Below are 23,293 nucleotides of genomic sequence, written 5' to 3' on the forward strand. Positions count from 1 at the left end.
AGTGCATTCAAAGTGACAGTGAGTACAGAGGCCGGACCTGTTATCAATAGGAGAGAGATTGTTTCACAAACTAGTAAAATACTTTACACGCAAAGCCAGTTATGTGCGCAGTTTAGGACACATGAGGGGACACATAGGGCCATGAGGGGGACCAGCATAAGATGCTATATGTCTTATGCTGGCCCCCCTCATGGCCCTATGTGTCATAGCACACATCCCCCACAACACAGCGCCCTCCCCAGATCCCCCACAACACAGCGCCCTCCCCAAATCCCCCACAACACAGCGCCCTCCCCAGATCCCCCACAACACAGCGCCCTCCCCAGATCCCCCACAACACAGCGCCCTCCCCAGATCCCCCACAACACAGCGCCCTCCCCAGATCCCCCACAACACAGCAGCGCCCTCCCCAGATCCCCCACAACACAGCGCCCTCCACCAGATCCCCCACAACACAGCGCCCTCCCCAGATCCCCCACAACACAGCGCCCTCCCCAGATCCCCAACAAAACAGCGCCCTCCCCAGATCCCCCCACACAGCGCCCTCCCCAGATCCCCCACAACACAGCGCCCTCCCCAATCCCCCACAACACAGCGCCCTCCCCAGATCCCCACAACACAGCGCCTCCCCAGATCCCCCACAACACAGCGCCCTCCCCAGATCCCTCACAACACAGCGCCCTCCCCAGATCCCCACAACACAGCGACCTCCCAGATCCCCCACAATCACAGCGCCCTCCCACAGAGATCCCCACAACACAGCGCCCTCCCCAGATCCCCCACAACACAGCGCCCTCCCCAGATCCCCCCCAACACAGCGCCCTCCCCATATCCCCACAACACAGCGCCCTCCCCAGATCCCCCACAACACAGCGCCCTCCCCATATCCCCCACAACACAGCGCCCTCCCCAGATCCCCCACAACACAGCGCCCTCCCCAGATCCCCCACAACACAGCGCCCTCCCCCATCCCCACAACACAGCGCCCTCCCCAGATCCCCCACAACACAGCGCCCTCCCCAGATCCCTCACAACACAGCGCCCTCCCCAGATCCCCCACAACACAGCGCCCTCCCCAGATCCCCCACAACACAGCGCCCTCCACGATCCCCCACAACACAGCGCCCTCCCCAGATCCCCCACACACAGCCCTCCACAGATCCCCCACACACAGCGCCCTCCACAGATCTCCCACAACACAGCGCCCTCCACAGATCCCCCACAACACAGCGCCCTCCCCAGATCCCCCACAACACAGCGCTAGGGCTGAAACGATTATTCGAATAACTCGATTAAATCGAGTCAAAAAATTCATCGATGCAGTTTCCCTGCATCGAGGAATCGTTTAGATCACGTGATCACGGTGCGGGAGTGAAATTAAGCGTCTCACTCACCGCTTCCGTGTCCTCCAGAGGCCAGAGATGCAGGACTGAGCGGCCGGCACAGCTGAGGGAGGAGAAGGGAGTCTCTCCCTCCCCACTGTGCGCGGCTGCCGCTGAAGACCAAGTAGGAGGAGGAGGGGAGGGACTGAGGAGGAGGAGGAGGGGAGGGGAGGGGAGGGACTGTGGCCACTGCGCCACCAATGAATGTGCCGGCCATATCCCTCAGGGTCCCCCCCCATCATTGATGGCAGTGTCAGTTCCGATCGGAGCCGCAGCAGTGTAATGCTGGGGCTCCGATCGGTTACCATGGCAGCCAGGACGCTACTGAAGCCCTGGCTGCCATGGTATGTTAGTGAGCAGAGAGCAGCGCATTATACTCACGTGCGCTGTGGCCGGCGGTCGCTCCTTCTCATAGGTCTGTGCGGCGCATTGCTAATGCTGTAAGCATTAGCAATCCGCCGCACAGACAGAAGAAGGAGCGACCGGCGGCCACAGCGCACGTGAGTATAATGCGCTGCTCTCTGCTCACTAACATACCATGGCAGCCAGGGCTTCAGTAGCGTGACTCCTGGCTGCCATTGTAACCGATCGGAGCCCCAGCATTACACTGCTGGGGCTCCGATCGGAACTGACACTGCCACCAATGATGGGGGGGGGGGGGGCAGATCAGAGGCTGGGGGAGGCAGATCAGAGGCTGGGGGAGGGGGGGGAGGCAGATCAGAGGCTGGGGGGGGAGGCAGATCAGAGGCTGGGGGGGGAGGCAGATCAGAGGCTGGGGGGGGGAGGCAGATCAGAGGCTGGGGGGGGAGGCAGATCAGAGGCTGGGGGGGGAGGCAGATCAGAGGCTGGGGGGGGAGGCAGCAGGCTGGGGGGGAGGCAGATCAGAGGCTGGGGGGGGAGGCAGATCAGAGGCTGGGGGGGAGGCAGATCAGAGGCTGGGGGGGGAGGCAGATCAGAGGCTGGGGGGGGGAGGCAGATCAGAGGCTGGGGGGGGAGGCAGATCAGAGGCTGGGGGGGGAGGCAGATCAGAGGCTGGGGGGGGGGAGGCAGATCAGAGGCTGGGGGGGGAGGCAGATCAGAGGCTGGGGGGGGAGGCAGATCAGAGGCTGGGGGGGAGGCAGATCAGAGGCTGGGGGGGGAGGCAGATCAGAGGCTGGGGGGGGAGGCAGATCAGAGGCTGGGGGGGGAGGCAGATCAGAGGCTGGGGGGGGGGAGGCAGATCAGAGGCTGGGGGGGGGAGGCAGATCAGAGGCTGGGGGGGAGGCAGATCAGAGGCTGGGGGGGGAGGCAGATCAGAGGCTGGGGGGGAGGCAGATCAGAGGCTGGGGGGGGAGGCAGATCAGAGGCTGGGGGGGGAGGCAGATCAGAGGCTGGGGGGGGAGGCAGATCAGAGGCTGGGGGGGGAGGCAGATCAGAGGCTGGGGGGGGAGGCAGATCAGAGGCTGGGGGGGGGAGGCAGATCAGAGGCTGGGGGGGGAGGCAGATCAGAGGCTGGGGGGGGAGGCAGATCAGAGGCTGGGGGGGGGAGGCAGATCAGAGGCTGGGGGGGGAGGCAGATCAGAGGCTGGGGGGAGAGGCAGATCAGAGGCTGGGGGAGAGGCAGATCAGAGGCTGGGGGGCAAGGCAGATCAGAGGCTGGGGGCAAGCAGATCAGAGGCTGGGGGCAAGCAGATCAGAGGCTGGGGGCAAGCAGATCAGAGGCTGGGGGCAAGCAGATCAGAGGCTGGGGGCAAGCAGATCAGAGGCTGGGGGCAAGCAGATCAGAGGCTGGGGGCAAGCAGATCAGAGGCTGGGGGCAAGCAGATCAGAGGCTGGGGGCAAGCAGATCAGAGGCTGGGGGCAAGCAGATCAGAGGCTGGGGGCAAGCAGATCAGAGGCTGGGGGCAAGCAGATCAGAGGCTGGGGGCAAGCAGATCAGAGGCTGGGGGCAAGCAGATCAGAGGCTGGGGGCAAGCAGATCAGAGTGGGGCACTAGGGGGGCAAGCAGATCAGAGGCTGGGGGCAAGCAGATCAGAGGCTGGGGGCAAGCAGATCAGAGGCTGGGGGCAAGCAGATCAGAGGCTGGGGGCAAGCAGATCAGAGGCGGGGGGGAGGCAGATGGAGAGAGAGTGGTTAATGGAGGCTGCAAGCACCACCTTGGCATGTATAAAGTTATTGGTTTAGAGAGGGGTTAATGAAGGCACCTCCAAGGTGCTTTCATTAACCTCTTCAGACCAATAACTTTATACATGCCTAATGCCAAGGTGCTTCCATTAACCCCTCCAAACCCAATGGGCATGTATAAAGTTATTGGTTTGGAGGGGTTAATGGAAGCACCTTGGCATTAGGCATGTATAAAGTTATTAACCCCTTCAAACCAATAACTTTATACATACCTAATTACGTACATTATTTTAAGTAGCTTTTTCTTATTAGATTACTCGATGAATCGAGAAATATAAATCGATAGAATACTCGATTACTAAAATATTCGTTTACTGCAGCCCTACACAGCGCCCTCCACAGATGCCCCACAACACAGCGCCCTCCACAGATGCCCCACAACACAGCGCCCTCCACAGATGCCCCACAACACAGCGCCCTCCACAGATGCCCCACAACACAGCGCCCTCCACAGATGCCCCACAACACAGCGCCCTCCACAGATGCCCCACAACACAGCGCCCTCCACAGATGCCCCACAACACAGCGCCCTCCACAGATGCCTATCACGATCGGCGTAACTGTCACATACGTGACACGGAGGGAGGAAAAGAGGGAGGCCCTGCCCTAGTGAGAGGGAAGGTGGTGACCCCTGACTCACCTTGCGGCTGGCGCCTGGCTGCCCTGTCGTCCCTAGACGGGTTCCTCACCCGTACGCCGATCACGTGCCTAAAACCCTGGCTTTCCCTAGGATGAGCCCTAGATAGTGAACAGGGCGGTGGGAACACTAGTCCGCACCACTAGCTCTAAAGGAAAACACCAAGGGGAGGACAGACAATACAAACTAAACATATAATCCCAGGTGGGCAACAACAGGAGACAACAAAAGCCCAACAGGGATCCGGAGGGTAGCACTCTGGAACAACAACCAGATTCTCAGCTCCAGTGGGTCAGCATAGATGTCCAGGCAGGAAGCTCTATAACTGGCAACAAGAGAAGTGTGAGAGGAGAATATAAGGAGTTTGGGAGTGGCAGACAAGAAACAGCTGAGGAGGAGAAGCTACGGATCCCTGAGTGAGACAAAAAGGATAGCAAGGCAAACACAGAAAACAAACACTAAGAAACACCGTGATCTTTAGACATAGAGCGCGCAGCCACCCGCTGCGACTTCCTGACCCCGGGTATAACGGAGTCAGACGTGGCTCTTGACACCCTCGTGACAATGCCCCACAAACCTGCGTCATCCACAGATCCCCCATAACTATGTCAGCGGCTCATATGGGAAAATCCAAGCAAATAGACCTCTAGCACAATTCCCTTAAAATATCGCATCGCATATCATTATCGCAATTTTTAGGGCCCTAATCGCAAATCGCACAAAATTCCCATATCGTGCAGCCCTAATACACATACTCTGTCCTTACCAATCTGATTTTCAGGGTTAATCAGCTGAAGCCTCCATCCACAGATGCCCCACAACACAGCGCCATCCACAGATGCCCCACAACACAGCGCCATCCACAGATGCCCCACAAACCAGCGTCATCCACAGATCCCCCATAACTATGTCAGCGGCTCATATGGGAAAATCCAAGCAAATAGACCTCTAGCACAATTCCCTTAAAATATCGCATCGCATATCATTATCGCAATTTTTAGGGCCCTAATCGCAAATCGCACAAAATTCCCATATCGTGCAGCCCTAATACACATACTCTGTCCTTACCAATCTGATTTTCAGGGTTAATCAGCTGAAGCCTCCTACGTTTGCTTGCCTGGGGTGAAGGAACAGCTTCCGCTTCCTGAAGACTGCTATTTGTGTTCACGTCCTTAAAAAGTCAAACGATAACAGAGATTATTACAGCCACAATTAAGGATGAGCGAACTTGTGTTTTCAAGTTTGGCGTACAAGGTTCGGGTTATCCAAGAATTCCATTATGAATTTTGCTATCACTGAGCATAAGTTATGGTCCGTGGTAGCGGAATCCATAACAGAATTCTTAGATAATCCGAACCTTGTACGCCAAACTTGAAAACACAAGTTCGCTCATCCCTAGCCACAATGTATCACACGTGCCTTCACTTACTCAGTACACCATGTTGTCGGACAAGCCCTGTTGTATAGGAAGGTAATATGCTGTACATTATTGCAAGCCACTCTATTGCTTCTAAGGTCTATGTTCTTCCCATGATTAGACTATGTTCACAAGACACCTCAGAACCCAACAGACCTCAATGGGGTCCATCATTTGATGGATCTTGCAGAGCATTGTGGCTTCCGTTATAAAGAGAAATTTCTACAAAGCCTTACAGTGAAGACATTTTTCATGTTCTATGTTCAGCGCTTATTTACCTGCTCGGGTTCATTCAGTATAGACTGATCCATGGTGCTGTTCACAGCAATGACTATGGACCCAGAAGAGGACTGCTGCTCCATCAGCGGCTGCAGAACGGCACCCAGATCTTGCAGCTCATACACCTGAGCATGCAGTTCTGCAGTGTCCACCTGGTCAGTGCTGTGCACAACTAATGCCTGCACAATGCTGCCATCCTCCACCTGCATGGGGATGCTATGCAGCTCAGTGCCAGGCTGCCCGCTTCCATCAAGGTGGACAAACAGCTGTGTCTCCTCGCTGCTGGGGAGGATATTCCATGTTAAATGGTTTTCTTTTGACCCAGTCTCTGCATCTTGCTCATCTATAATGGCAACTTCACCCTAGTGGAAAACCAAAGTTAGAAAACCACAATATAACGTTCATCGCAGATTAAAAAAAAACAGATAAAATAACACTAAAAATAGCAGCAACATAGAATAGAGGAATAATCCTCACCTTCTTGCCCACCTTTCCATTTGGAATTCCAGGTCTGTTTCCAGCTTGTTTCTCATTCCGGTGACTCTGCTGATGCTGCCTTAGGCTGTAACGCTCATGGAAGGTCTCTGGGCAGAATCGACACTTCACTGGGGTCTCAAGGTAAGTGTGCTGCTTGCGGATGTGCACCTCTGAAAAAAGTATTGAGAATACTGGCCTTAAAATGCAGACTTCAAGGATGGAACTCACTTATGAAATATTAATACAGTGAGGAACAGAAGTATTTGAACACCCTGCGATTTTGCAAGTTCTCCCACTTAGAAATCATGGAGGGGTCTGAAATTCACATTGTAGGTGCATTCCCACTCTGAGAGACAGAATAAAGAAATACAAAAATTAAGGGAATCACATTGTATGATTTTTAAAGAATGTATTTGTCTTGCACTGCTGAACATAAGTATTTGAACACCTGAGAAAATCAGTGTTAATATTTGGTACAGAAGCCTTTGTTTGCAATTACAGAGGTTTCCTGTAGTTCTTGACCAGGTTTGCACACACTGCAACAAGGATTTTGGCCCACTCAGAGATCTCCTCTAGATCGGTCAGGGTTTCGGGGCTGTCGCTGAACAACACAGACTTTCAGCTCCCTCCAAAGATGTTCTATTGGATTTAGGTCTGGAGACTGGCTAGGCCACTCCAGAACCTTGATATGCTTCTTACGGAGTCACTCCTTGGTCATCCTAGCTGTGTGCTTCGGGTCGTTGTCATGTTAGAAGACCCAGCCACGAACCATCTTTAATGCTCTGACTGAGGGAAGGAGGTTGTTGCTCAACATCTCACAATAAATGTCCCCATTCATCCTCTCCTTAATACAGTGTAGTCATCCTGTCCCCTTCGCAAAAAAGCACCCCCAAAGTATGATGTTCCACCCCCATGCTTCACAGTAGGGATGGTGTTCTTGGGATGCAACTCATCCTTCTTTTTCCTCCAAACACGACAAGTGAAGTTTAGACCAAAAGGTTCTACTTTGGTCTCATCTGACCACATGACTTTCTCCCATGCCTCCTCTGGATCATCCAGATGGTCATTGGCAAACTTTAGACGGGCCTGGACATGTGATGACTTGAGCAGGGGAACCTTCGGCGCAATGCATGATTTGAAACCATGACGGCTTAGTGTTCTACCGACAGTGACCTTTGAAACTGTGGTCCCAGCTCTCTTCAGGTCATTGACCAGCTCCTCCCTTTTAGTTCTGGGCTGATTCCTCACCTTTCTTATCATCAGTGATACCCCACGAGGCGACATCTTGCATGGAGCCCCAGTCCGAGGGAGACTGACAGTCGTCTTTAGCCTCTTCCATTTTCTAACAGTTGTTCTATTGTCACCAAGCTGCTTGGTAATTGCCCCGTAGCCCTTTCCAGCCTTGTGAAGGTCCACAATTTTGTCTCTGGTGTCTTTTGACAGCTCTTTCATCTTGCCCATGGTAGTAGTTGGCGTCTGACTGACTGTGGGATGGATAGGTATTTTTAAAGAGCTCAGACAGGTGCTACTAAGTTAGATTAATGAATGGAGTAGAGGTGAACTTTTTAAAGGCACAGTAACAGGTACAGTATTTGATAGCCAGAATTCTTGCTGTTTCTCAGGTGTTCAAATACTTATGTTCAGCAGTACAAGACAAATACATTCTTTAAAAATCATACAATGTGATTTCCTGAATTTTATTTATCTGTCTCTCAGAGTGGGAAAGCACCTACAATGTGAATTTCAGAACCCTCCATGATTTCTAAGTGGGAGAAATTTCTAAATCGCAGGGTGTTCAAATACTTCTGTTCCTCACTGTATAATAATCCAAAAGAAGGTGTCCACATAATTATAAATGGGTTTTTACATCATACTTGGAGCTACATGTTAGAGGCATATGTCCGAAAGAGTCCAAAGTTAAAGGGGTTACCAATACTATAAAAATGTCCCCCATATGCTGGGCCCCTCACAGTGAATATACTTACTGCTGCACCCCAAAAAGTAACCCTGTTTTGGAAAATACACCTCTCAAGGATTGTAACTAGAGATAAGCGAATTTCATATTTTGAAATTCGTTTTGCACTTCGTTTGTTGGTAAAAGGAGAATTGCGTTATGGATTCTCCTATCACGGATAATAACACAATTCTATGACGGAATGCCTTTAGAGGCAGTTATTCATTCTGTCATAAAAGTCTATGGGCTGCAAAACAGCGCCCGTCCCATTTCCGTTATGCAGGGAAGGACCTCTAGCTGTAAACACGAAAAATTACATTTTTTCCAATAAAATGTTTTTCACAATTTTTTCCAGATTTTTTTCCACAAGGGGTAACAGAAGAAAAAGCACACTATAATTTGCTACCAATTTCCTGCTGAATACAGCAACACCCCATATATAGTCGTAAACTGCTGTACTGGTAGACTGCCAGGTTCAGACGAAAAGGAGCGCCATTCAGTTTTTGGAGCGCAGATTTTACTGGAATGGTTCTTGGGCACCATGTTACATTTGCAGAGCTCCTGAGGTAACAGTACAGTGTAAAACCCCAAAAAGTTACTCCCCTTTGAAAACTAAACTCACCAAAGAATTCACCTAGGGTAGGGGTATAGTGTTTGTCTTAAATCCAAAAGGTGTATGATAGATTTTTTTTATTGCGACATGAAATGAAAAATGACATTGTATTTCAATAATGTCATTTTAGCCTCAAATGCTTCATTTTCACAAGTGGTAATAGGAGAAAAAGCACCCCAAATGTTGACAATACCACCTAAGTGGTCATAAGAGGCTCTGCAGTGAAGTATAAAAAATTATATAAAACCCCATTTTGGAAACCACAACCCTCACAGAATGTACCAAGGGGTGTGGTGAGCATTTTGACCCCACAGGTGTTTTCCAAACATCACTGCACTGCCGATGGTGCAAAGTGAAAGTTTTTATTTTTACACAGATATGCAATTTCAGTAACGAATATGTTGAGCTCAGCATGTGCAAATGTGAGAAGTCCAGCCCTCCATTGCCCAGCCGTGCCAGTATTGCGGCCCGCAAACAGCCTGCAATTCACTTGAATGGGTCAGCAATCCGGAAGGTCAGTTGCGAACAGAGTGCTTCCGCGCAGTTTCACTCCATGTCTCCGCACCACAAAAAAATAGAACATGTTTCTATATTTTTTTTTGCAGTGCGGTCGGATCACGTACCCATTCAAGTTTAATGGGTCTGGATCCGTTGCGGCAGCCACACGTGCATTGGGGACTGCAAACGAACAATGACCGTGTGAATGATCCCTTAAAGGGAACCTGTCACCGGGATTTTGTGTAGAGCTGAGGACATGGGTTGCTAGATGGCCGCTAGCACATCCGCAATACTCAGTCCCCATAGCTCTGTGTGCTTAAATTGTGTAAAAAAAAAAAATAACAAAAAAAAACTATTTGATACTTATGCAAATCAACCTGAGACGAGTCCTGTCCCCGACTCATCTTATGGACAGGACTCATCTCATGTTAATCTACATATGTATCAAATCGTGTTTTTTACACAATAAAAGCACACAGAGCTATGGGGACTGGATATTGCAGATGTCCTAGCGGCCATCTAGCAGCCCATGTCCTCAGCTCTATACACAAAATCCCGATGACAGGTTCCCTTTAAGCTGTGTTTTTTGGTTTTAGAAACACCCTAAATATAGCCCTATTCTTTTGCCTGAAAGTATGAGAGTGATCAAGAGTAAAAAAAAAAAAAAAAAAAAAACAACACACAACACCATGTGCATTTTGATGGCTAATATGGCTTGTGCTGACAACTGTACAGGCTCTCGGGTGAAATACTAAATGGAACCCCCGAGAAGTTACTTCATTTTTGAATACCTGCCCCTCAAGGTATAAAAAGGGTGGTCTTATCTCACTGTTACTAAGGTGAGACAACCCCTTTAAAGGGGTGGAGTATGCATTTTAAATGCCAAAAGGTATTCTGCAAAAATTAAGAGATTTGTCCAGGCTTTTACTATTGATGACCTATCCTCAGGATAGGTCATCAATATTCGGTATCGGACCCATGCCGATCTGATAGGTCATCAATAGTAAAAGCCCGGACAGCTTCTTTAATGTGCAGAGTTGGGTGCTAAGTGAAAATTGCCATTTGGAAAAACTCCATTTAGTAAAAGACCAATTTTTTACTTTTCCAGCATAGATTTTGACGAATTTGTTTACAGGCCCCATGTTGCTTTCAAACAGCCTCTGGGGTACCAGAACAACCATTTTCTAATAAATGTTTTTTATTCTTCTCTCAATGGAGCTGTGTGAAGGCATATATTTTGCTGGTGGAGCTTCCATTACAATTGGCACTATTTTGGGGTATATACAAGTTTTTGATCAGGATAAAGAAAAGGCAGCAATTCAGCCATTTCTCTCTGGTTTTATGTTATTGTGGCATACACCGTGATAGAAAAATGACAACTTTATTCTGCTAGGCAGTAAGATTACAGAGATACCAGTTTTATATAGTTTTAATACTTTTGCACAATTAAAGCATTTTTGAACAAACATTTTTGTGTCGCCATTTTTGGGAAACCAATTGTTTTTATTTTTCTCAGAATAGTCTTCTGTCAGGGCTTGTTTTTTGCAGGAAGAGGTGACTTTTCATGTTACCATATTGGGGTACATAAGACTTTTTGATCTCTTGATAGTTTTTTTGGGAGGCAATAGTTCTGGGCTAAGTTTTTTTTTATTTTTTTTATTTATTTTTTATGGAGTTTACCTATTTTATACAGCTGGACATTATGGATGTGGCAATACCCAATGTCTATTTTTACAACAGTAAATGGTTTGATTGTAGTGTTTGTATTGTGGGGAGCCGATAGTGATAGAGGGAGCCCCCTCTATAAACTGCTTTGATGTGGTAGTCAGCATTAACCGCCACTTCTAGGGGGATAAATCGCCAACATTGGAGTTTTCACTGATGCTGGCTGTTACAGCAGAGGCCTGGCATCTGCCCTGTGTCCACTCGATCAGTACAGTGTACATATATGGCACAGCAGGAACATATGGCGCACGTCGGGAAGGGGTTAACCTTAAGGCCTGAGATGGATGACTCAAAAGTATATGTTTAACATACACATTTTAGGATGGAATAGTGTACAATACCATGCTATTCCATACTTTTTTTTTCCGGTATACTGACATATACCAGCCAGATGGAAACTAGAAGAAAACTCTTTTGGCCTCTATCTGGCAATGGAAGCCTATGGATACGTTTGGTGTGCACATTGGGAGGTTTCCCAGCATATGTGCTAAAAGATAAGTAATGTTATGTTTCCTTAAAGGGGTTGTCTCACTTCAGCAAGTGGCATTTATCATGTGGAGAAAGTTACTACAAACCACTTACTAATGTATTGTTGTTAACCATATTTTCTTCCTTTGCTGGCTGAATTCATTTTTCTATCACATTATTGGAAATATTGCATACAATGGAGTGGGGAAGGAACTGGAAAAATAAAAAATAAAATTCCGCCACAGTTTCATGGGTTTTGTTTTTATGTTGTTCCTTATACGGTAAAACTAACCTGTTATTTTTATTCTCTGGGTCAGCACGATTACAACAATAACACATTTATATAGTTTTTCTTGTGTTTTAATACTTGAAAAAAACTCTTTATTGGTCATATTCCCCCATAACTTTTTTGTAGTTATGTCTAAGGAACTGCATGAGGGCTAATTTTTTGCAGGGCGATCTGTGGTTTTTATTGATACAATTTTGGAGTGTGTTTGACTTTTTGAACACTTTTGTGTTTTAATTTTTTAGTGGAAGGTGAAGCGAAGAAAAAAAAATGGTGAATCGGCATATTTTTTCCTGTTATGTTGTTCACTGTATGGGATACCCATTTTTGTATTTTAATACAATGGTCTATGATGGTTTCTTTTATTGCTTAGTTTTATATAATTCTGGGGAAGGGGTGAGGATTTAAAATATATTGCTTTAAAAGTCACCCTAGATAACTATAATAAGCAATCATTAGATTGTTCTACAATACAATGGATTGCTATTGCAATTCATTGCAGATTTGCAGCTATGAAAGCCCTGATTTCTTCAGACAGACCAGGTCTTTCCCATACAACCAAGACCTCCCTGAATTGCCATGCGGGGGACTGTTCAGGCCTCGGGAGCTTTTTCCATGTACGGCAGCTGTGGTGAAGGGTTAAGGACATAAGCTGTTGTGCTATTGTTCCTGGTTATCAGTTTGGAGCGGAGCTTATCCAGAACTGTGCTTCATTTATTGTGTCGCTTGCATTTTGCTGTCAGATTAGCGGGTGACAGTACTTACGTATGTCATGTTTCCCAAACAGGGCGGCACTGCAGATAGGACAGCGTTCTTTGGGTAAGTTTTCTGTATGTTTCCTCAGAATGTGCATCTTCATACTGTTTCTCTGTGTAAACTTGGCCTGACAGATGTTACACGAGTACGGTTTCTCACCTGTACAATAATAAAAAAAATCAACACGTTTATATCAGGTACGAAAAATTAAAATTGAAGTCGGCAACTTAGGCTAAATGCTCAGGATTCGTGTGGATTTGCGTTTGGAAAATCCGCACCGTAGGTCATGTACATTGTATTCTATGATAATTTGAAATTCTCAATGCGGATTTTGACCTGCGGTACGGATTTTAAAATGTTAATTTATTTTATTTTTCCTGACCGGATTTTCTTCATTCACTTAATAAAATCCCCATGCAGAAAAATTGTTCCTTTGTGCGACTGACATTTTTATGCAAATTAACCCCTTAAGGACCCTGGGATTTTCCATTTTTGCGTTTTCGTTTTTCACTCCCCGCCTTCCCATAGTCCTAACTTTTTTATTTTTCCATTCACATAGCCCTATGAGGACTTATTTTTTTGCGGGTCAAGTTGTACTTTCTAATGGCACCATTTACAGTTTCATACCATGTAGTACGGAGCAGGAAAAAAATTCCAAATGGGGTAGAATTGGGAAAAAAAAAACGCAATTCTAATAAATTTTTATTTATTTTTTTACACTGTACACTATGCGGTAAAATTGACCTGTTATCTTCATTCTCCAGGTCACTTGTATAAATTTTTCATAACCATATTCTGACCCCTATAACTTTTTTGTAGCTATGTGTACGGGGCTGTGTGAGGGCTCATTTTTAAGGGACAATCCGTTCTTTTCATTGATTTTAAGTGTGTGACTTTTTGATCACTTTTTATAAAAAAAAAGATTGGGTAGTTGAAGTGACAAAAAAAATGGCAAATTGGCCGGTTTTGCCGTATACCATTACTATTGTTATATTTTAATAGTATGGGCATTTTCGCACGCTGCGATGCCCATTATGTTTATTTTAAGAAAAGGGGGGTGATTTGAACTTTTAGTTGCTTTTTTTAACTTTTTTTTTTTTTAAGTCACCTTGGGTGACAATAACTAGCAATCATTTGATTGCCCATAGTATTCAGTGATGGCTAAATAGAAGGCCTGTATTGATATATACATCTAATTGTCTCTGAAGCCTGCTTGAGGCTTCAGTCAATTAGCTCAAGGTAACAGCGTCCCCCGATGTCAGCCGGGGAATGCTGTTACCGGACCGGAAGCGTGCGACTTCTGGTTCCGGTCTGCGCAGATGCCGTGGTCACATTTGACCACAGCATCTGAAAGGTAAGATGTATGCGATCAGCCTTATGGCTGATCGCATACATATGCCGCGGGTCTCTGCTATTTAAAATAGCAGAAACCCCGCAGCTAAGGCGCCCGCTGCACACGCCATGTTTAGGGATCGGACCCATGACGTACAGCTACATCATGGGTCCTTAATGGGTTAAATGTGGCTTTGAACCCAAAACAAGATAGAGTCTACACTATTTAGACTATGTGCTTAAAAGCAGTATTCTGGTTTTAATGATTACAGTTATTTATGTATAGAAGAATAGGATGTTGAACAATTTTCTAATATACATCTATTTAAAAGGGGTTTTCCAGGATTTAATATTGATGACCTATCCTCAGGATAGGTTATCAATATCAGATTGGCAGGGGTTGCAGGCTTATAACGTGTCTTCTCACCATCCAATGGTAAAGACAGACACAAAAACGTATTAAGGCGTGAATTAAATTGGATCATAAAAACGGACCACTTAGCCTGGTTGGTCTGAATAACCACAATGATCTGTCCCAATTCCTGAAAACCTCTACGTTTATTATAATAGTATATTGTTATGTTATTTGTCTTTTTGTATCCATTTTACATCTCTATATGATCATATTATAATTGTGTTATATTGTTGCCACTGATGTATTGTGGGAGATTTATGGGAGCATGCATCCCCCAGGAGGACACGAGGCCATAGGCAGTCTGCTATGTACCCTACCTCCTTTTCTGCACGTTGGAACAACAATGAATCAATAAAGAATCAGAATGCATCTAGTTGGTGAGATGAGAGTCACCGCTGTCTTCACCTGAGGCTTTCTACAAAACTTTACAAAGCAAGTGTTATTACACACAATACAAGCAGCTTGTGTGTGCGGCAGCAGTGCCTATGTTGTACTCTGAAGATAGGTTTGCTGCAGTATTATATTCAAATTTGATATTGATAGCTGACCTGTGTGCGTCCTTATATGTCTCCTCAGTTTGAAGGCATCAGTTGAGGCAAAAGAACACTCGGTGCAGGTGAACGGGCGCTCCCCGGTGTGTGAACGAATGTGAATTTTCATCCTACTCACCTGAAAAGACATCAGCATCAACTTTCATTAATAAGAGAGAGAACCTGGAACCTTTCTAGAGTGCAGAAATATTCGCCTACAGGACAACATCTTGACATAATGTATAATCTAGCCAACAAATGCACAGTCTGCATGCTCTCCATGGCAGAAGCTTCCTCCGGGTTCCCCAGTTTACCCCCACACTTCAAATAAAAGTCAAAAGGTTACAACTGGCTCCATAACTGTTAGGACGCTTTCAGATGTGCGGGTGCGTTGCGGGAACACCCGCGATTTTTCCGTACAAGTGCAAAACATTGTAGTGCGTTTTACACTCGCGTGAGAAAAATCGTGCATGTTTGGTACCCAAACCCGAACTTCTTCTCAGAAGTTCGGGTCTGGGATCGGTGTTCTGTAGATTGCATTATTTTCCCTTATAACATGGTTATAAGGGAAAATAATAGCATTCTGAATATAGAATGCATAGTAAAATAGCGCTGGAGAGGTTAAAAAAATAAATAAAAATAATTTAACTCACCTTAGTCCACTTGATTGTGCTGCCCGGCATCTCGTCCGTCTCCTTTGCTGAACAGGACCTGTGGTGAGCATTCATTTCAGGAACAGGACCTGGGGTGACGTCACTCCGGTCATCATATGATCCATCACATAATCTATTACCATGGTAAAAGATCATGTGATGGAACATGTGATGACCGGAGTGACGTCACCCCAGGTCCTGTTCCTGAAATGAATGCTCACCACAGGTCCTGTTCAGCAAAGGAGATGGACGAGATGCCGGGCAGCGCGATCAAGTGGACCAAGGCGAGTAAAAAAAAATAAAAAATGTAACTCCTCCAGCGCTATTTTACTATGCATTCTATATTCAGAATGCTATTATTTTCCCTTATAACCATGTTATAAAGGGAAAATAATAATGATCGCGTCTCCATCCCGATTATCTCCTAGCAACTGTGCGTGAAATATCGCACTGCATCCGCACTTGCTTGCGATTTTCATGCACCCCATTCATTTCTATGGGGCCTGCGTTACGTGAAAAACGCACAAAATAGAGCATGCTGCGATTTTCACGCAACGCATAAGTGATGTGTGAAAAATCACCGCTCATGTGAACAGCCCCATAGAAATGAATGGGTCGGGATTCAGTGCGGGTGCAATGCGTTCAACTCACGCATCGCATCCGCGCGGAATATTCGCCTGTGTGAAAGGGGCCTTAGTCTTTGGTGCTTGAGAGGAAATGGCTCCCTTTAGGGTTTGTTCACATGCTACAGATTTGTGAGTGGCAAACCCGCAGCATTTTACTGTAGCAACAAAGCAGTAGATATTTAAATAACTCATCTATCTGTGAAAAAATCTGCAGCATAAATTGACCTGTGTGCTGAACTTTAAATCTCCAATGTCAATTTATGCTGTATATTTTATGTGCAGATTTCAACCTCAGTAATGGATTGGGTGAAGAAGTAAAGCAAAATCCACTGCAGAAATTCTTCTGCTAAGTGCGGCCATATCCTAACGGAGACAGAAAACTGAAGGGCTGGAACGTTTGTCAATTCTGATTTCTTATTTGCTCCCTTTGAAATTATGAGTATGTGAAAAACGTATATAGGCTCATTGGAATCAACATGTGTAATTACAAACTGCATAAGCTGCTGCATATACTGACAATAACTAAATAAAATGGGCACACAGTCATACTGCACATACCTCTGCACTGGCATAATCACAGTAGCAGCACTGGTAAGGCTTCTCAAGACTATGCACAGATCTGGTGTGTCTCAGAAGATCTGCAGCCGTCCCATACGCCATGTCACACTCACTGCACTTATGAGGTTTGATCCCTGAAATACAATTTTGTATTTTAAAGAGCAACGTTACACTGGGCCTGCTGAAAGAATCCTAACATACAGTAATAATAAATACCAAGGATGAACAAGGTAAAAAAAAGTTCATTTTCAACTTATACAAAAAAATTAAAGGGGTTGTCTCCCTTTAGCAAGTGGCATTTGTCATGTAGACAAAGTTATTACAAGCCATTTACTAATGTATTGTGATTGTCCATTTTGCCTCCTTTGCTGGCTTGGTTCATTTTTCCATCACATTATACACTTCTCGTTTCCATGGTTACGACCATCCTGCAATCCAGCAGCGGTGGCCATGCTTGCACACTATAGGAAAAAGTGCTGGTTTATGCTCACTCTCATGGTCTCGGCCGGCGCTTTTGGTCTCGGCCCATATTGTGCAAGCACGGCCACAACTGATGGATTGCAGGGTGGTCGTAACCATGGAAACAAGCAGTGTATAATGTGATAGAAGAATGAATCCAGCCAGCAAAGGAAGTAATATGGATAACACATTAGTAAGTACCTTGTATTGACTTTCTCTACATGATAAATGCTGAAGTGAGACAACCCCTTTAAGGAAATTAAAACAGGTGGCGAAGGGGTATTCCAATCTGATAAAGTGGTAACCTATTATTAGGGTATAATCATTTATTCATTGTTGTGGGTCCAACCTCAAAGATCGCCACCAATCCTGAAGGAGCCGCATCGCTTACTTACAGCTCTGTTACCTTAAAGGTTTTCCTTGAAGGAGTTTACTGGTATTAGGCACCTTTTACATATGCTCTGTTGCTTGTATCACCTATTGAAAGATTTATACTTACTTCCTCCCCAACGCGCCAGCCCTACACGCTGGCTCCTGCTGGTCAATCTTCCAGTCCCCTGCTCGTTTTCTTCTGACCTGGACATGGTCACGTATGCGTGACATAAATGACCTCCCAGATGCCATGGTCTCCATTGACTATGGCTTCTGAGGGGTTAAAAGTCTGTGAGAGTTGCTTCCAGTCAGCACCAATAGCCTGCACCCCCTCCTGGCTATAATGCCCGCTCAGCTTCTGAGTGGGGGTTTAGGAGATGGAAAAAGTGTTTTCTTAGTCTTTTTTTTTTTTTGCCACGAAAAAAAAAATCTCCACTAGTTAGAAGTTAGATTTGTAAGTAAATACAAATGATGAAACATACTACAGTTTTTGGGGGTTTTTGTTCAGTTGCAGTACTTTTTTTTCTCTCAAAGCCTTTTTCCCCATAACCTTTTCTATACCAAAGAAAAAAGGCGCCAAAAGTGTGAAAAAAAGTTGTAAAAAAATAAATAAATAATAAAAAATAAAAGTTTAATCTAGCTTACGATTTTTTTTATCCAATCACTAAACAGAAAGAAGCAGTCAACTCTGCTTTACTTACCCAGGTGGAAATTGACATGAAGCCGCAGTTCTGTCGCAGAAGCGAACGTTTTCTCACAAAACTTGCATTTGTGTTTGTCCGAATGTCTCCGCATGTGTCGCCTCAGCGCGGCCAGGTTACAGGAGCTGAACTTACACTGACCACAGCTGTACAGCGTCTTCGTCACTGGAACACACGGTAGACCATAAGAAGTGGGGCACATTTAACCCCTTAAAGGGGTATTTCTCAAAGGATATGCCATATATGTCTGATAGATATGGGCACCACCTCTGGTACCCTGCCCCCCACCTGCTGCCACTGCAAAAGGAGAGGTGGACGGGACTATGAAAACAGCAAAGCTCATACTATGCAGGTGATATAACTCTCATTCATTTCTATGGGAGTTACGGAAACAACAGTGCCGTCTGCCGTTTCAGTAAACCCTCTCTGGATCCAGATCTATGAGGCATATCTTGAATTGGGAATACCCCTTTGAGAATGAAGCCCATTTTGGCGTTGATGGCCTAATATCGGATTGGCAGGGGTCCGACACCTGGGACCCCAACCAAAGTGTACTGGACGGAGCTGGTTACGGCAGTGCTGCTACTATTCACTTCAATACGAACAGCCCATATATACAGCCACGGCTATGCCTCCACCAGTATTATGGGACAGGTAATACCTGCTCTTAGGATCATTGGGTTTTAGTGTTAATGCCCTCACCAATGAGATGGGATAAAGGTAATTTTAGGGAAACCCTATTAACGTCACTTGTTCTAGTCTTGAATGGAGAGCAGGCATGAGGATACCATCAATCGTGACTTAGGGCTCATGCACACAAACGTATCTTCTTTACGTGTCCGTTCCGTTTTTTTTTTGCGGACCGTTAGCGGAGCCATTCACTTCAACATGTCCTATTAATGTCCGCATTACGGACAAGGATAGTACTTTTCTATAAAGGACCAGCTGTTCCGTTCCGCAAAATACGGAATGCACATGGATGTCATCCGTATTTTTTGCGGATTACAAAATACATACGGTCGTGTGCATGATCCCTTAGACAAATACATAAAAGCAACAAAAACCTACAAGAGCCAATTCCGAGTATACAATAAACCAGTACCAGTGTTCTCTGTGGCTACAGGCGGTTCTGCAGTGGACTGTTCTGGCTCTGCTCTTTCTTCGGGTTCTGCTCTTGCTGTCTCTGGGGTATCAGTCTCCTGGGACACGTCCTGCAAGAGATTGAAAAACACAGTTACATTAGGTCATCCACATTTGAGACGTTTTTTGTAACTCCAATTCATCCCAATGGCGAGTGACTACACAAGTACAGGATCTCTCCACAGGGAAGGGGCTCCCACTGTTCGCAAGGCTCCAAGTGACACCAAAACAGCACAAGAAAAAAGTGAATTTGGCGCAGCAACTTCCTGTATAATCTACCTCTGGACTCCACCTACCTGGCATTGTGCAGGGCTCACAGGCTGGTCATCAGGAGCATCCATACAGGGCTCCTCTCTCTCCTGCTGTGAAGGTTCACCCGGTAGGTGCAAGGTGTCCCCTAATTCATGTATGTCAAACACCTGTGTGTGCAGGGTGCCGCTCTCGCTGTCATCTCCTCGCTGGATGCCAGAGACTTGTACGCTGACGATTGTGCCGTCTTCTCCTTGTATGGGCATCACGTGGAATTCAGACACGTTACTGAAGGCCTCATTCCCATCCAGCATCTTGTAAACCCTGAATGCCAGGTCTGCCTCATCTGGAGTCGCATTGGTCTGCATAATAACTGCATCTTCCGGTCCCTTGCTATAGATCTCCTGCCGGTGAACCTCCATCCTGTCTGTAGAAAATACAAGTCTCTGAGCAAAACATTAGACAAAATGCCACCAAGGATGCCAGGAAAAGGTACCAAAGGAGAAGCCAGACAGCGATATTCACCTGCCATCTGTTACTGCAGGTGTCCATTCTCCCTGCACAACCATTTACCCCATCCGTCCTATGGCTATGTACCCTGCAATCATTCACCTCTCCATATATGGCAGACGTTTTGCTTCCGGAGTCTTACCTCCCAACACATCTACTCACAGTGCATCCCCCACGATACAGCATGTCCCCCCTCACAACACGTTCCACTTTCCAGTAAACTTATATACTCCACTTGTCCTACCTCCCTGCCCCGCACGTCCACATACCCGCCATGTCCTGCCTCCCCGCACGCCCACATACCCGCCATGTCCTGCCTCCCCGCACACCCACATACCCGCCATGTCCTGCCTCCCCGCACGCCCACATACCCGCCATGTCCTGCCTCCCCGCACGCCCACATACCCGCCATGTCCTGCCTCCCCGCACGCCCACATACCCGCCATGTCCCGCCTCCACGCACGCCCACATACCCGCCATGTCCCGCCTCCCCGCACACCCACATACCCCGCATGTCCCGCACACCCACATACCCCGCATGTCCCGCCTCCCCGCACACCCACATACCCCGCATGTCCCGCACACCCACATACCCCGCATGTCCCGCACACCCACATACCCCGCATGTCCCGCCTCCCCGCACACCCACATACCCCGCATGTCCCACCTCCCCACACACCCACATACCCCATGTCCCACCTCCCCACACCTGCCTCCCCAACACCTGCATACCCCGCATGTCCTGCCTCCCCAAACACCTGCATACCCCGCATGTCCTGCCTCCCCAAACACCTGCATACCCCGCATGTCTCGCATCCCCGCACACTTATATACCCCACATGCCCCGCCTTCCCACACCTCCCGCATGTCCCACTTCCCCGCACACCCACCTACCCCACCTGCACCTTCTCCCTGTACACCCACATACCACCTTATCAGTAACAGATAGTGCTATGCTGACCACCCATATCACCTATGTAGTGCTCCTTCCCAAACATTGCAGACATGTACCCAATCCCCACACAAGAATGACTCAGGATCTGTCCCTCACACCCCAGCGTATAGGGGGGTCCCAATGTCCCATGCATTTACACAGACGTCTATCCCATACACCTCACATGCAGACAGACCTTCACATCCGCCAGCCCCGGACTCCTCTCGGCTTCGGCCGGTGACTGGCAGGTGTCCGAGGGTCACACGTTCCTCACATGTAAACAGGGCAGTGGTCCTGACTGGAGAGGAGTTATTCCTGATAGGAAGAGGCGGAGCCTCCAGGAAACGTCAGCCTATGCCTAGAATGTATGGGCTTCTGAGAGGTTTAGGTCATGTGACGAGGCTATGTGAGTCTGAGACGAGTGGTGCGGATTGCGGAAACATTATTTAGGTTTTGTTCTGTCTTAGATTTTTTTTTCAATGGGACTGTTTTTTTCTTGGAAAGGGAGTGATGTAATTTACATGGGACTAGTGATGCTATTTATATGGGACTGTATGTGCTGCGGAAACATACCCTTTAGGTAAGTGTTCTGTCTTGAATTATTTTGTTTCAGTTGGACTGTTGTTTTTTTGGAGGGGGCTGAAGGGAGAGAGTGATGTAATTTACATGGGACTGTATGTTGGAGAGACTGAAAGGAGGGGGATAATGTTTACATGGGACTGTATGTTAGGGGGCTGAAGGGAGAGAGTGATGTAATTTACATGGGACTGTATGTTAGGGGGGCTGAAGGGAGAGAGTGATGTAATTTACATGGGACTGTATGTTGAAGGGGCTGAAAGGAGGGGGATGATGTTTACATGGGACTGTATGTTAGGGGGGCTGAAGGGAGGGAGGGATGTTATTTACATGGGACTGTATGTTAGGGGGGCTGAAGGGAGGGAGGGATGTTATTTACATGGGGAGGGGGGCTGAAGGGAGGGAGGGATGTTATTTACATGGGACTGTATGTTTTGCAGAATGGGATATAAATAATGTTGAGCGAACTTGTGTTCCGTCTAAAGTTCGGGTTATCCAAGAATCGCGTTATGGATGCCGCTACCACGGACCATAACGGAATTTAGAATCCATAACGCAATTCTTCGATAACCCGAACTTTAGACGCCGAACTTAAAACACAAGTTCGCTCAACACTAGATGTAAAGCTATGTTCATAGGTTGCTAATGAGTGTGTAACTTTTTTTGCTGTTTTATTTTCCTCCCCAGCGTATCAGCCCGCAGCGTGGTTACGTGGAGAAGTGGTCGGTGAACCTGCGGAGTGCCCGACGTGTAGTCACTGAACAGCAGCCCCCGCTCCCCTCCCCTATTGGTCTAATGCCAGCATTGTCCTCCTCCTTGTAGTGATATTTTTCTTCATTGTCACAAATTTACAAAGTGGCTTTAGTTTACATATCTATACTGTTAACCCCTTCATTACCTAGCCACTTTTCACCTTAAAGGGGTTCTGCAGTTTTTTTAAACTGATGATCTATCCTCTGGATAGATCATCAGCATCTGATCGGCAGGGGTCCGACACCAGGGACCCCCGCCGATCAGCTGTTTGAGAAGGCAGCGACGCTTTCTCACTGTTTATCGCAGGCCCAGTGACGTCACAATTAGTATCACTGGGTGGGGCTAAGCTCCATTCAAATGAACAGAGCTTAGCCCCGCCCAGGCCAGTTGATACTAGTCGTGACATCAGTGGGCAGGCGGTAAACAGTGAGAAGGCTGCGGCGCTACTGCCTTCTCAAACAGCTGATCGGCGGGGGTCCCTGGTGTCGGACCGCCGCCGATCAGAAGCTGACGATCTATCCAGAGGATAGATCATCAGTTTAAACAAACTGTTGAACTCCTTTAAATCCCAGGTCGACTTTTGCCAATCTGACATGTCACTTTTTGTGATAATAACTTTGGAAAGCTTTTTCTTATCCTAGCCATTCTGTTTTCTCGTCACAAGTTGTACCTCATGTCAAGTTCATGACAATTTACTGACAAAAACCCTGCTGTTTAGCTAATTTCTATCATCCTGTTTTATTACTTACCTATCACTTGTTCCCACAACGAGTTGGTTTTTCTTTTCATAAATGTGACTTTTTGACAAAAAGTTGCATGTTTATGCCATA

At 46.9% G+C, this 23,293-nt stretch overlaps 1 protein-coding gene across 1 annotated transcript in view; it reads right to left on the reverse strand.

Annotated features, from left to right (window-relative positions):
- Positions 1-21,462, reverse strand: part of LOC122941081 (oocyte zinc finger protein XlCOF28-like) — a 45,035-nt gene extending 23,573 nt beyond the window's left edge. The window contains exons 1-10 of the mRNA XM_044298073.1: positions 21,331-21,462; positions 19,738-20,117; positions 19,404-19,512; positions 18,302-18,466; positions 16,770-16,903; positions 14,951-15,071; positions 12,665-12,814; positions 6,356-6,525; positions 5,878-6,240; positions 5,251-5,353 (exon numbers count right to left, since the gene is read on the reverse strand). Coding sequence (XP_044154008.1) covers positions 5,251-5,353; positions 5,878-6,240; positions 6,356-6,525; positions 12,665-12,814; positions 14,951-15,071; positions 16,770-16,903; positions 18,302-18,466; positions 19,404-19,512; positions 19,738-20,112 — 1,690 coding nt within the window. The 5' untranslated portion in view covers positions 20,113-20,117; positions 21,331-21,462. The remainder of the gene's footprint in view (positions 1-5,250; positions 5,354-5,877; positions 6,241-6,355; positions 6,526-12,664; positions 12,815-14,950; positions 15,072-16,769; positions 16,904-18,301; positions 18,467-19,403; positions 19,513-19,737; positions 20,118-21,330) is intronic.
- Positions 21,463-23,293: the final 1,831 nt, after the last annotated feature.

Source organism: Bufo gargarizans, chromosome 6, assembly GCF_014858855.1.
Source record: "Bufo gargarizans isolate SCDJY-AF-19 chromosome 6, ASM1485885v1, whole genome shotgun sequence".
Lineage (NCBI taxonomy): Eukaryota > Metazoa > Chordata > Amphibia > Anura > Bufonidae > Bufo > Bufo gargarizans.